At 51.2% G+C, this 14,675-nt stretch overlaps 1 protein-coding gene across 5 annotated transcripts in view; it reads right to left on the reverse strand.

Annotated features, from left to right (window-relative positions):
- Nucleotides 1–14,675, reverse strand: part of SEPTIN6 (septin 6) — a 66,413-nt gene that overhangs the window by 40,986 nt on the left and 10,752 nt on the right. For all 5 annotated transcript variants that reach the window (XM_035007886.1, XM_035007877.1, XM_035007891.1 and 2 more), the window contains exons 2-3: nucleotides 7,961–8,075; nucleotides 387–582 (exon numbers count right to left, since the gene is read on the reverse strand). In XM_035007886.1, the coding sequence (XP_034863777.1) occupies nucleotides 387–582; nucleotides 7,961–8,075 (311 nt within the window). The remainder of the gene's footprint in view (nucleotides 1–386; nucleotides 583–7,960; nucleotides 8,076–14,675) is intronic.

Genomic DNA, 14,675 nt, shown 5'->3' on the forward strand with positions numbered 1-14,675 from the left:
GTCCTTCCCAAAGCATATCACACTCGATGGAACTTATTTGCTCAAAACCGGTCTCCCCGGTGAGTGCCTCAAGGGCAGAGACAAAGTCATTCCTTTCTAGATTGTCAGGGCACGGCAGCGCCTGGCACAAGGTAGGAAGGATTGCTCAAGACATGCCTGCCACATGGACTGGAGACCTCACCCCATGTATACTGGAAAGACACCTTTCCTTTGGCAGAGCGCGTGGAGTAGACTGGTTGGTGGAAACAGGGACCCTGGGTGGAGGCGCCACTTGGAGGGGTCTGCGCCCTGCACACGCCATTTTGGGAGGAGGTCCAGGCAGGACCCCGTGGTGAGCTCCTCCCTGTGGCCTGCCACCAGCCTCCACGCCCCATCCCCCTCCTTACCTGTCTTCCTTGTTGATCTGGTCCCCAAAGCCCACCGTGCTAACAATGGTGAGCTTCAGCCCCACGTTGCTCTCTTGGAGGTCATAGGTATTGGACCGAAGCTGGACACCCGGCTGTGTGTGGGTGGCCGGCTCCCCCTCAAACTTGGTGTTGAACAGGGTGTCCATGAGGGTAGACTTGCCCAAACCGGTCTCTCCTGAAAAGCAAAACGACAAATTACGGAACGTTCACACAACAGCCGTGCAGACCCCACATCATGTTTTGGACGTATATTCATCGACGTGGGGGCACGTACGCAGTAAGACACTAAATGAAGAGCGAATAAAACTAGATAGACTGTTCGCTCTCAGTTAAGTGAAAGAGACTGACAGGAACTGCTTCAACATATCAGCAACAGCATCTCAGGATAGTGGAACTGGGGTAATTTTCCTTTTAGTCTTCCTATTTTTGTGTCATTTGAAGGTTGAGGATGCATGGCTTTTATCGTCAGAAAAAGAAACTCTGTTGCAAGCAGTGATGGAGAGACAGCAGTTATGCCTGGAAAAGTCCAGAAGGACATACAATATACTCTTACCAAGAGGGCTATCACTACGTGGTGGGGGTGATGTGTGGTTTTCGTTTCTCTCTTCACGCTTCTGTGTATCTTCCAAGTTTTCTAGGTGGAACATGCATAGCTTTTTTTTTTTTTTAAAGATTTTATTTTTTTATTTGACAGAGAGAGAGAGAGCGAGAGCAGGAACACAAGCAGGGGGAGTGGGAGAGGGAGAAGCAGGCTTCCTGCCGAGCAGGGAGCCCGATGTGGGACTCGATCCCAGGACCCTGGGATCATGACCTGAGCCGAAGGCAGACGCTTAACGACTGAGCCACCCGGGCGCCCCATGCACAGCGTTTGTAATAAAAATCAAAGGGCTGTTTTCGATTTTAAAAGAAAGGGACAGTGGTCCCTTGTCGAATAAATATCCTCTCCTTTTCATCACCACCTCACCTCCCTGCCAGGCCCAGACTGCGCTCTGCACATGCCCGGATGTGTATCCCAGTGGGGAGGCCATTTTTAGCTAATGGGGAGGGAAGTTAGCAGGCCACAAATTCTTCTTCTCCTTAAATTTCAAACAAACCAGTCATTTGTTTGTTTAACTAACAGGCTGCGGGATACTAATAAATTAAACCATTGGAATTCCAAGTCTTGACTTTCACACCAAGGAAAGGAGGGGGGAAAGCCTGTGGAGACCAGTGAAGGTTTTTTGGAGGTCATTCCTGGGAGACCCGAGGGAGGTCAAGCCACTGCCAGGAGCCAAGGGGTCTTGAGGAAAAGAAGACATTGGAGGAGAGTTGGTGGCCTGGGAGTTGGGCAGGAATGTGCCAGGAGGCCCCAAGCTGGGCGGGGCACTACAGGGGCTTGTCACCTGCAGGGATCCAGACCATATTTGGGCTTCTCTGCCCCCCCCCCCCCCCAGCGATTTAGGAATGCCAGGAATAAAGGATTCAGTAGCTAATCACCCCGGATTGCCTTTTGAATACCTAGACCACCCTGCTATTCTGCTTTCCAGGGCTAGGGTTAGAGCCACACGTCTAAATGCAAATGGCCCCGCTCCCCCTTCCACCTTCTGGGTGTGTCTAGCTTTGCATCTTGCATGCCTTTTATCCTGAATAACGAGCGATGAATACAGGAGGTGCTTTTTCAAATCTCTGTCTCCGATGAGAGCTGTGTGTGTGTGTAGAGATTGATGAGAGAGAGAACAAGAAGAACATTCAACTCAGCCTGGCTCCCCAGCCCCCCCAGCCCAGCTTCGTAGCCAGGTCTGACTAACGTGGTGGATTGCCAGGGTGCAGGGAAATGGTCCCTCACACAGATCATGTTTCCAGCCAAGGTCTGCTATACCTATTAGAGCAAAGATTCTCCCAGAAGAGGCCCCCTTTTTTCCCTTCCCTAAAGGAACAGGGAGTATTTGGGTCTCAAGAAAAATTTGGTGAGGTGGGGCCTTTGCAATGGGAGGTGAGAGACTTGGCCAAGCAACGGAATGTATCACCCCGCCCTCCCCGCCCAAGGTGGGGGTGCAGCTCAATTGTGTAGGGGACCAGCTCCTCTGAGGTGGGAACACAGGGGTGGCTCCTTCACCCCTAATTCACCTTCCCTCTGGGCGCAGAGGTTTCAGCTCCATTTGAGCTCATGTTTGTGTGTGCCTGATGAACTTTCCATGTACGTTCCCCCCCACCCCCTTCTGCTCCGTGAGCTCTCGGCTGAATGCCCTGCAGCTCCTAGAGGGCTGGGCCCTGTCTCCCCAGCACCCAGAGCTGGCTCCCTGGTCCCTGAGCCTAAGGATCATCAGAGAGCAGGGGATGGGGCATCCTCCCGTACTCCCCAGAGGGCCTAGCCCAGGCGGGCACGGAGGCCTCGGGCGCAGGCTACAGTGTTTGCTCAGCCGGAGGGATGGAGGCCGGCCAGGCAGGGCAGGGCAGGGCAGCAGGGGGGAACGGCAGGGCAAATGACCACGCAAAAGCCTGCCAACACAAAAGGGCTGTGGAAATTAGACGCCCAATGATGAGAGGAAGAAAAGAACCCGCGGGTGTCCAGGGAATTGTGATAAATGCAACCCGAGGAGAGGACAGAGACTCAAGCGAGCTGGTCCCATGGCCATGGGAGGGCTCCCGGTCCTCTGTGCCATCAGTGTGGAGCCTGTGGGGTGCAGGGGTCCCTCTCCATGGTTGGCATGGACCCAGCCTGAGCCTAGCATGCCGTCCTCTCCCGCGCTGGCCGGGGGCCCAGCATCGAGGAGGATCAGGTCGGCAGACGCCACACCCCTGCAGGAAGGTGGGGACTTGGCAGATGCCGCAGGAAACCTGGGGAGTCCCCAGGGGTCAATTTCTCTCTCCTCCTCCCTCCTCGGACAGACAGCAGGATTTCTTAACCCTTTTAAGGTCTTCACCACCCGGCCCAGAAGATTCCATCTCGCTTTGCTTAATGGAGATAGGATGTTGGAAACACCCAGGGTTTTTAAAAAGAATTTCCATTTAAAACGTGCAATGTGAAACACGCGTTTTCAAACTACACTCCCTAGGACAATCCACTGTTGACCTCTCTACTCAGCCTTTTTTCCTCATCTGCTGCTAATATCGCCTCCTCTGGCACCTTGTGGCCTTAAGTCCTTGCAGGTGGGGAAACGCAGAGGCCCGGCCACGTGACGCCCGGCCAGAGGCGTTGCCCTCTCTGGGCCCCAGTCTCTTTCCCCAGAAAATGGACAGGTTGGATTGATAATAATAACGATGGCTTCTGGAGCAGTTCCTATGTGCCAGGCACAGCTGTGATACTCTCTTTTCTTATTTGGTCCCCACAGTAAACCTATGAAGTAGATACTTGTCTTTCAGTTACGGGAGGGTCAGCCAAGCCACTTCGCAGCTATGTGAATTCGCCGCACTCCCCAGTCTCTCTGCACCTTACCTTCCTCATCTGTAAAATGTGGAGGAGGGAGCTGGTCTAGGGTCACAAAGGACTCAGTAGCAGAGAGGGCCCCGAATCCAGTGCGACACTGGAGACACTGGAGCCCAGACGTATAACCAATACGCCCTAGTGGGTCGTGCAGGCGCGCTACGTCGGCTCATTTGGTCATTCGACAAATGTTCACGGGGCCTCTAGCCAGAGCCACGTGCAATTTTAGGGACGAAAGATACAACAGTGAACAGGACAGCCACCATCCCTGTCCGCAGGGAGCTCATGGTCCCCAAAGCGAAGGTCTCTGCCGGCTCCGAAGGGGGGGGGGGGAGATCCACCAAGAGAGACGTCTCCCGGGTTCAACAAGGAGGTGTTCAAAAGGAAACTCTCCTGGAACTCCAGGGAGCCTACCAACAGGGACAAGGTCATGGCTGACGCTGTAACCTTGCCCTCTCCTTCCTGACCTTGCCGAGGCCTGGCCCACAGGGGTGTCCTGGAGCCGGCTCCCCCAGCCTCTTGCAGATCTGCTTCTCGTGTGTGTTTTATTCCAAGTTCAACGCGGCCCAGTTGAGCCTGGAATCCTGAGCAGCTTCAAAGTAAATATTGTCATGATGACTCTCTGCACTCCTCACAGGCATTACTGTTGCTGGCACATTCGGAGGGCAGCGTGTCTCCTGGGCTCTTTCTCAGCAGTGCAGAGCAACGGGCCCCAGAACGTTTGGCCCGCTGGTTCCAGGGGCTGAGGCCTCCTGCACTAGATCTAGGATCGTGGGATCCTTGCAATTTCCAGAGCTAAGCAATTAGTATATGTTTTTTGTCTGGGGTGGGGGGTGCTGGGGAGGGAGAGGGCAACCTCACCCCACTCAGTCATTATTGTCAACCATAGAAAATCTGTTCGAGAGGAGTCATAATATGCCCACACCCGTGTGCCTAGCCCTCCAAATAACTGTGGGTGCCATTTATTGGTACCCTTACATATGAATTAGGCTCTGGATTCATAAAACTCCTCTCTCCCAATCCCACCATGCATCTGTGCACACGGACACACACCTCCATCACGGTGAAGGGTGCTCACTCTGCTGGGGCGCCTACGGTCAGCAGCCCAGCACCCAGATAAACAACGCCGTGATCCAGATGTCTTAGGTCTCTGTTAATAATCGAAGCTAGCGCTACCATCAGTTTACGCTTAACATGCCCTATGAGAAAAGAAAAGAAAATCCTTTGGGGGAACATAGTCTATGCCTAACCAGACTCGTTTGAGAGCAGTCGTTAAGGGAGTAAACCTGATAGTTATGCACCGGCCGTGAGCACGAAGGAACGATCACCGAAAATCCTGCGAGAAAAAAGATCACCTTCCGCAGACAAGCTACGGACCCTTGGCCAAGCCGGTGACAGTACCCAGCCCCACGGCTGGGCTGAGATTGCAGCCTGAGAGCCCATCTCAACCGCTCGTGACCTTGGCCCAAATTGTGGGTTCTCTGAGCAATGACAGGGTTGCGAGAACAGACAGAGAGCAGGATGCGCGGACTGCCAGCTTGTTTGAATCAGGGATGGGGAATGAAATGAACCCAGTCCAGGTGGGGGCATCCACTGCACGCACCCGCAGTGCCAAGAGGGGAGCTACTGGGGCGATTTCTTGGGACTTGGCAGGTGCGGGAAGAAAGAGAGGGGGTGACTCTTTGGGGGTGAGGATCTCCTTCCTACCCCTCCCCCCTTGAAGGGTCTGGGGCAGTTGAGCAGGTGCACTCCGAGTGGCTGAGCTATACCACGCCTGGGTGGGAACTCGAGGACAGGGGTTTACTATTTCTCCCACTCACTTTGCCTTGAGTGTAGCTGCCTCCTCTTCGGGGCCCTACGGGAGCCCAGAGTCCCCATGTCTAGTTGCACTACACTTCCGGCCCTCGGAGAGCCATTCCGATTTCTGCGGCCTCCCTCCTAAAGCCTCACTCATCCGCCCAACTGCACTTAGTTGAAAGGTTGATGAGGGTGGGCCTCTCATGTCACTTCTCAACTCCTCAACTTTAGTGCAGGTCATACCGAGCTCTGGGAGGAATGCCAAGGGAATCCAATATGTTTGTGCGGAAATTTTTCAGTAATCAAATATTATGCAAAATAAGTTGGCCAACCGCCAAAGATTGGAGCGATTTGGCAGTGCTAATATTGGATGTGATAGCATCTTGATGTTGATCACCGTGACTTCTATTTATTTTGTATCCTTCTCCTAATAGCATCTCATCATAACCACGAGTAGACTTCTGGCATTTGAAGAATTGTTGGCCTAGCTCTGGATGCCAAGGCCCATGATATGTAATTCTGTGAAGCACATATTGTCATCTCCTGGCTTCCCAAGCTGATGTGTGGGAGTGAGTCATTCGGCCAGTGAGTGAGCCTAGCTGACTGTCATCCATATTGAGAAGTGGACTCCTTGTTCGCTACTCGTCCCTGAGTGCGCAGTTATTCTCCTATAGGAAATGATCGAGAAAGAGCGCTAAGGGGGCACCTGGGTGGCTCAGTTGGTTAAGCATCTGCCTTCGGCTCAAGTCATGATCCCAGGGTCCTGGGATCGAGCCCCGCGTCGGGCTCTCTGCTCAGCGAGGAGCCTGCTTCTCCTTCTCCCTCTGCCCCTGCTCATGTGTGCTCTCTCTCTCTCTCTCTGTCAAATAAATAAATAAAATCTTTAAAAGAAAAAAAAAAAAGAGAGAGCGCTAAGGATGGAGGAAAAGAAAAAGAGAGAGTCCAAGAAAATGAACGACCCCAGTTAGAAAACAGAGCTTCAGGCGACATTAAAGAGTAAAATATCCAATTCAGCGGTGGGTCGGGGCCTCAACATGAATGAGTTCCCCAGACGCTCTCTAGAAAAATAAGAAAGGGCAATCAGCAAAAGTGTCTGAGTGTTCCAACCAGCGGGAAAACAGACTCTATTATAGTATTTATACAATCATTAAGGTTTGGAAGTAGGGCACTGAAAATGAGCAAGTATACTTTGCTGCACAATAGAGTGAAAATCATATGCTATGATCGCGTTTGCAAATTCGGGACTTTGGAAGGTCTAAGGAGAGATTCTTCAAGAATGTCAAGGAACTCTTGTTCCTCACATTTGCTTGGCTGGTGCCTGACCAGTTCCTAAGTGCCTTTGTGTTCTCAAGAGATGTCGCTAGCAGCAGTTAGAGAAGCGGTGGGAGGGCCAAGGGGTCAGCCAGACCTGGGGCCTTGTCCACTCCACCACTTACTCTGTGTCGCCCTGGTCAAGTCTCTTATCCTCCCGAAATGTCTGTGAAGATACAAATGTTACTCACTCTACTCACTTCACGGACTCCTAGGAAGGACTCAAATTGCTACTATGGGAAAGTATCTGAGAAATAGAAGGAGTGGTGCCCGTGGGGTTAATGCATTCATTCATTTCACAAACATTCCTGAACTCTCTTGGTGCTGTGATTAGCACATTCGAGACTAAAGGTCCAGGTGGAGATACGCTTTTTTTTTTTTTTTAAGATTTTATTTATTTATTTGTCAGAGAGAGAGAGAGTGCAGAAGCAGGGGGGAGCGGCAGGCAGAGAGAGAAGCAGGCTCCCTGCGTAGCAAGGAGCCCGATGCGGGGCTCGATCCCAGGACCCCGGGATCATGACCTGAGCCAAAGGCAGACGCTTAATCGACTGAGCCACCCAGGCGTCCCTGGGTGGAGATAGGCTTAAAGGCAATAAGAGAATTCGCACCCTTGAGCTCAGACTGTAGCGAGCATCGCAGGGCTACAGAGGACACAACACCAGCCCACTGCCCACAGCCGGTGGGCAGGCATCCTACCACAGCCACCAACCTCCCTCCCAATTCTGCCCTGGCTCCTGTTTTCTGCAGTCCAAGTGAACTTGACCGCAGAAGCTGAGCCAGCCGGCTCCCTTACAAAAATTTCCACTGGGCGTCACGCGGCTCCCCAAGGTCCGGCCCCGTATTCTGGTCTGACCAGGGAAAAATAGCATCACAGCCGGCTGCTCACAAAGGCAAACAGAGGGATAAAAGAGGAAGAGAGGGGAAGCCAGTTTTGCAAATAGACCAGAATGACACAGTATTTAACCTAATTACCTGCCAAGCCACATCCAGCCATTAAGGATCCATATTCTGTAATAGAATTTCCTGCTATGGAAATACTCACCCACGCACAGGATGTTGAAGCAGAAGCCCTGGCTGACTGACTTATTCACCAGCTGGTCGGGCAAGCTGTCAAACCCCACATGTCCAGCCAGGGGGACGGTGCGGCAACCTTCACCCTAATGTGGAAGGGAAGGGAGGGAGGGGAGAAAACGAAAATGGGCTTAAAAGCAATCCGGGTTCTCACTTCTCATCCAAATGACTTGCGAGCGAGGAAGGAGCCCCTGCCCAGGCCCAGGGTGTCGTGTCTTCCCTTAGGTCCTCCCTGCTCCAAAGCAGAACGGCCCCCAGCTTGGAAGCCATGGGTTCTTAGGTGCAGGCCTCTCGCAGGCTCCGAGGGCAAGGTCGCCCTAGGTCCACACAGAGCCAAGTGCCCAGGTGGCTTCCGGGCCGGCGGGGGAGGGCGGGGGCAGGGGATGAGGTTCACGGACTTGGGGTAGCTCTCCAAGCAACCACTTATAAGCCGGGTCACCTCTCCGTGACTCCGTTTCCTTGCACGTCTGTCCCATGAGATAATAGCGTCTATCTGACAGGTGGTCAGGGGGGGACTCAAACGAGCTTAGCACAAGGCCTGGGCCGTGTCTAAGCGTCCGGTAAATATCACAAAAGGACATCAAAAAGCAACTCCTCCTCTCTCCAGGCCATTTTGGGGCAACTACAAAGGTGGCATAGGCCCCACCCCCTGCCCCTTCTGACCTCGGACAAGTTACTTCAGTCCTCAGAGTCTCCCCATCTGTGAACTCAGGGACAAGCAGCGACTAGCTCACAGGACTGGGGCGAGGATCACACAGCGCTGAGTGTGGTGCTTGGCACGTGGGGAGCATCCCATCCACAGAAGCTGCTCCTCCTATCGCTCTGCGACGTTACCCCTCTCCTCGGACTCCCCAAATAACACGGGACACCATGGGACACTTGGGGCTCCCCCCAGCTCGCGAGAGCTGCCTCCGTGCTCCCCCGCACCGGGTTCCCTGCTCTCCACGGGGGTCAGCCAGGCCATTCACAGCCCTGAAAAGCAGAGGGCCCGTGCTCCACCTGCTAGTCCCAGCGCTTCTTACTGTTAATGGTTTTATAAAACAGGGAGAGCCTCAAACTGGGGCAGGCTTCCAAGGAGCCGGGGAGGTGGGGGGGGGGCGGGGAGGCCTGCGTGTACTCAAGAAAAGTGCCAACCACCAATGGCCCCAGGGGAAGAGAGGAGGACGGTGGGGCGCAGCTAAACAGGAGGTATGGGCTATGTACGGAGCCAGCAGTTTCTGTTGGGCGGGGGCTACACTGAGATTTCCGGGAGCCAGAAGGGTGCCCAGAGCGATCCAAGAAGGGCATGGGCAGTGTCAGGAGGCCCGCCCCAGCATCCCGGGCTGTGCTAGCGGGAACACTTTCTGCTCGCCTGGACCTGCTTTCAGGCTAGGTCCCTGAGGGGGCATTTGCACCCAGAGAGGGATGGGCTGAGCCCCTCAGCAGCTGCTGTTGCCAGAATGAGTGCCCAGATAGCCCCTGCACCCAGTGGTGCCATCGGGTGTTCCAAGAGCGAGAGACAGGGCTAGGGCCGGGACTGCCATCTGGCAAGTTCATTACCCTCACACATCTCACCCCATGCACTCCCAGCAGAGTATTCCTGACACACAACCATATGCCATCGCTCAGTCTGAGCTGGCGTCTTCCGGGCCCCAGAGGGGCACCTGAAAACAGCTGGGGTTCATGCGTGGCCCACGGCACTCGGGGCTGGTTCTACATACACCCCTTTCTGCTTCCCCTCACCCCTTCCTCCTCCTTTTTCTTAAAGCAAACAAACGAAGATGTAAGTTTCCCACTGGTTGTTCTTGGTCCTCAACACTGCAGGGGAGAGAGAGACTTAAGAGCCAATATGCTTTCTCGATGGATCCTCCTACGTAGCAGGCATCGGAAATTGGGACAGACTCAGAGTTGAGGTTTCCTGAGCCATATTTTATCACCCCTGTCTGCCTCTTCCTGTCTCCAAATTCAGCACCGTGAAACTCTGGCCTCTGGTCCAAGTGCCAAAAGGCGAGGAAAGGGGATTTTCAAACTGAACACAGTGGAGACATGGGGAGAACTCCACTCCTTCTTCTCTTCTTCTTTTTTTTTTTTAAGATTTTATTTATTTATTTGACAGAAAGAGAGAGAGAGAGCTCAAGCAGGGTGGAGCAGCAGAGGGAGAGGGAGAAGCAGACTCCCTGCTGAGCAGGGAGCCCATCACGGGGCTCCATCCAACACCCTGGGACCTGAGCCAAAGACACTTAACCGACTGAGCCACCCAGGCGCCCCCCTCCTCCTCCTATTTTTTTTTTTTAATTAAGAGAGGGAGAGACGGGCACCTGAGTGGCTCCGTGGGTTGAGCGTTGGACTCTTGGTTTCAGCTCAGGTCTGATCTCCGAGTCGTGGGATCGAGCCCCGCATCAGGCTCCACTCTAGGTGCGGGGTCTGCTTGGGTTTCTCTCCCCCTCTCCCTCTGCCCCCCCAACCAGCACTCTCTCTCTCTCTCTAAAATAAAGGAATGGATAAATCTTTTGAAGAAGAGAGAGAGAGGGCAGGGGGAGGGGCAGAGGGAGAGAATCTTTTTTTTTTTAGGGAGAGGGAGAGGTGGGGAAGAGGGGCAGAGGGTGAGGGAGAGAGAGAATCTTAAGCAAGCTCCACAACCAGTGCGGAGCCTACAGAGAGCTCGTTGCGGGGCTCGATCTCACAACTCCGAGATCATGACCTGAGCCGAAATCAAGAGTCAACGCTTAACCGACTGAGCCCCCCAGGCGCCCCTCCACACCTTATTCTTAAAGACTTCTTTCATTGTCAATAACTCACCAAGGACCTCCCGTGTCCCACCCCCCAACTGTTACCTCCCATCTAGCCCAGTGCTGTAAAGAGCCCTAAATAGCCAAAGAGTATGGGCTTTATTCCCTAGGCAAAGGAGTTTGGGGGCCCTCTGAGTGTTTTGGAGGGGGGAGAGCCACAATACAAGTAGCGTTTTTCAAAAGATCATTCCAGCTGCGGGACGTTTGATTGATTGGAGGAGTGAGGGAGCAGAGGCAGAGGACAGATGACTCCACTAACATGGAGTGCCATCCAGGCAGAGTGACATCCGGGCACGGTGCCAATAAATGCTGGTTGAACTGAGCTGCTCTGACTTGGGACTCAGGAGGGAGGAACAAACTTGAGAGATGTCCTAAAGAAGGGTGATCACTCAGTCGGTGATTGGGTAAGGGGGAGTGAAGGGACAATCAAGGCTCCAGGGCTGCAAGGTTCTGAGCCTGGGAGCTTGAATTGGTGGCCCCATGCCCAGAAAAGAGAAAAGCCAGGAAAGGGTGCTCGCTTAGTGGGGAAGGATTCTGGTCTTAAATAAGCTATTATGAAAACATTACATTTATTGGGGGCTTTTTTTTTTTTAAAGATTTTATTTATTTATTCATGAGAGAGAGAGAGGCAGAGGGAGAAGCAGACTTCCCGCAGAGCGGGGAGCCCGATGCGGGACTCGATCCCAGGACTCCAGGATCATGACCTGAACCGAAGGCAGACGCTTAACCATCTGAGCCACCCAGGCGCCCTTTATTTATTTATTTATTTTTTTAAGATTTCATTTATTTATTTGTGAGAGAGAGAGCCCAAGAGGGGGTAGGGTCAGAGGGAGAAGCAGACTCCCTGCTGAGCAGGGAGCCCGACTGGGCCTCGATCCCGGCACTCCGGGATCATGACCTGAGCCGAAGGCAGTCACTTTACCAACTGGGCCACCCAGCCACCCCGGGGTTTTCATTTTCTAAAAAGTAAGCAATGTTCGCTGTAAAACTTTTAGAACACAGGGAAAAATGACAAACGAGAAAACAACAACCACTCATAACATTTATATGTGTTTCCCTCCAGTCTGCATACTTTTTGTTTCTTACAAAATAGGGATAATTCTGCAAATTCCTTTTCATAGCCTGACGCTTAATAGATGGTGGATGTTTCCTTGAGAAATTAAGCATACTTCTAAAACGTTATTTGTATTGGCCACATAACATTCCACTGAGCCAATCTTCTACTGCTAGACATTCAGCATGTTTCCAAGTTTTAAACAATATAAACAATAATTCTCGTTCTTACAGGTTTGCATAGATCTTTGATTATTGGCTTAAGTTAAATTCCTAGGATTGAAGCTCGCTGGGTCCAAGGGCACACACATTTGAAAGACTTTGGTACATACTGAGAAATCATTCAATAGAGAATAGTACAAACGTCTATTTCCACCACAAATATGTGAGAGGGTCTGTTTACCTATACTTAGACCAACACTAAGTTTCTGAAGCTTTTTAACCACTGTGAAAAGAATCATTGAAAAATGGCATCACGTTTAATTTGCATTATATTAGTGAAGGTGAACATTCTTTTTATAGTTCAGCTCTATACATGTGTTGTGTATATGTACACATATATGTGAGTTGCCTATTCATGTCCTTGCCCATTTTTTTTAAATTGGTGTTTGTCTCTGTCTTATGGATTTGTGAAGGCATGTTTTTAAAAGATTTTATTTATTTATTTATTTATTTATTTATTTATTTATTTAAGAGAGAGAGAGAAAGAGCGAGAGCATGAGCCGGGGGAGGAGCAGAGGGATAAGGCCAAGTAGATTCCAAGCTGAGCACAGAGCCCAATGTAGGGCTCTATCCCAGGACCCTGAGATCACGGCCTGAGCTGAAATCAAGAGTCAAACACTTAACTGACTGAGCCACCCAGGCGCCCCAAAGCATTTTGTATGTTAAGGAAAATAAGACAGTTTTGATTTTCTGGTGAGATATGCAGAAGAAATCCAACAATTACCCATATGGGATTGTAGGCTCAAGGAGAATTCAGGACTGGGGTATGAATTTAGGAGTGGGAGGTATGAAACTGGATGTGTTCTCCAAGAGACAGTACAGAAAAGAGCTGGAGATTGAATATAGGAAATGCCCACAAGTAAAGAATGGGAAGATGGAAAGGATTCTTCCATGAAAGGGAAATGATCAGAAAAATAAGAGATGACCCAATCATTTTCTAGCACCAGAGGCCAAGGTTGAAGTCAGGAAGAATTACAGAGAAATAAACACTAATCTGGAATTTGGTGAAGGTCACTGGTGACTTTAGAATCTTTATTTCTTCTGTATCTTTTTACCCAGTATCCATCCAATACACAGAAATTAACTGGAAGGTTTGGGGACAAGGGGACATGGGAGCTGGTTACTGTGTTTTTCTTGCTAAGATTTAAGAAGCAAACTTTTTGTCTCAGTGCTTATAGTCGAGAAAGCTTCAAAAATATATTTGTATATATATTTCCTGCTTTAGGAAATCCTGTCTAGCAAGCACCATTGACTCTTGTTTTGATAAATCTTATAAGATGTCAAGGTCATCATTATGAGTATTAGTCCTCATTGTTCAGAGCTAAATATGTAGAGGTAAAAAGGACACTGGACTGAATGTACACTGACCCCAGGACAGCCCCTGGAAGTTTCTGCCCCCTCCCTCATTAAAGCTCTGCTATCTTATCTCTTTCCTCTTTCTCCTTAAGGTGGCCTGATTAATTGAAGTCTTAATTACTCTGATTGCAGTTAATTTGAATGTTCCCTGGATTACAATGTGCACAAGAGAAGATGGAACTGACAACTTGGCTCAAAACTAATACCTCAAGATATCATCTTGAGTAGCAGGTGGTGGGTGCCATGTTTAAGGCTAGAACTGAGATGCCAGAAAGGCCACGGTCACCAAAATGTTAAAGGGCCCATCTCCCGCACGCCTGGGTGGCGTCTGCCTTCAGCTCAGGTCGTGATCCCAGGATCCTGGGACGGAGTCCCACATCGGGCTCCCTGCTCAGCGGGGAGCCTGCTTCTCCCTCTGCTCCTCCTCCCCCATTTGTGTGCTATTTGAGAGAGTGAGAAAAAGCATGAGAGGGGGAGGGTCAGAGGGAGAAGCAGGCTCCCCGCTGAGCCAGGAGCCCGATGTGGGACCCGATCCCAGGACTCCGGGATCATGACCTGAGCCGAAGGCAGTCGCCTAACCAACTGAGCCACCCAGGCACCCCTAAAATCGTTTTTTTTAAAGGGCCCATCTCCTGTCACCCTGCAACCTCCCCTAGGAATCTATCCTATAGAAACTCAATGTCTGTACAACGATCCATGTACAAGGAAATTCATTACAGCATTGGTAATACTGAAAAACTAGAGGAAAAACCCATAAATGTCAGATAAAAGAAAAGTATTGAACTAAATCATAATACATGCACATTCTAGAATATTCTGCAGCCATTAAGAAGAATGTGGTAGGTCTTGGGGCACCTGGGTGGCTCAGTCCGTTGAGCACCCAACTCTTGGTTTCCGCTCAGGTCGTGATCTCAGGGTCGTGGGATCGAGCCCCACGTTGGGCTCCACACTCAGCGGGGGAGCCTGCTTAAGATTCTCTCTCTCCCTCTCCCTCTGCTTCTCCCCCCACTCATGTGCTCTCTCTCTCTCTCTCTCTCTCTCAATCTAAAATAAATAAATAGGGGTGCCTGGGTGGCTCAGTCGGTTAAGCGTCTACCTTCGGCTCAGGTCATGATCCCAAGGTCCTGGGATCGAGCCCCACCTTGGGCTCCCTGCTCAGGGAGGAGCCTGCTTCTCCCTCTCCCTCTCCTTCTGCTGCTCCCCCTACTTGTGCTCTCTCTCTGTGTCAAGTAAGTAAATAAAATCTTTTTAAAAAATAAATAAATAAATAAATAAATAAATCCTTAA

The sequence above is a fragment of the Mirounga leonina genome, unplaced genomic scaffold (assembly GCF_011800145.1).
Source record: "Mirounga leonina isolate KUSES-001 unplaced genomic scaffold, KU_Mleo_1.0 Mir_101664, whole genome shotgun sequence".
In the NCBI taxonomy this organism is placed as follows: domain Eukaryota; kingdom Metazoa; phylum Chordata; class Mammalia; order Carnivora; family Phocidae; genus Mirounga; species Mirounga leonina.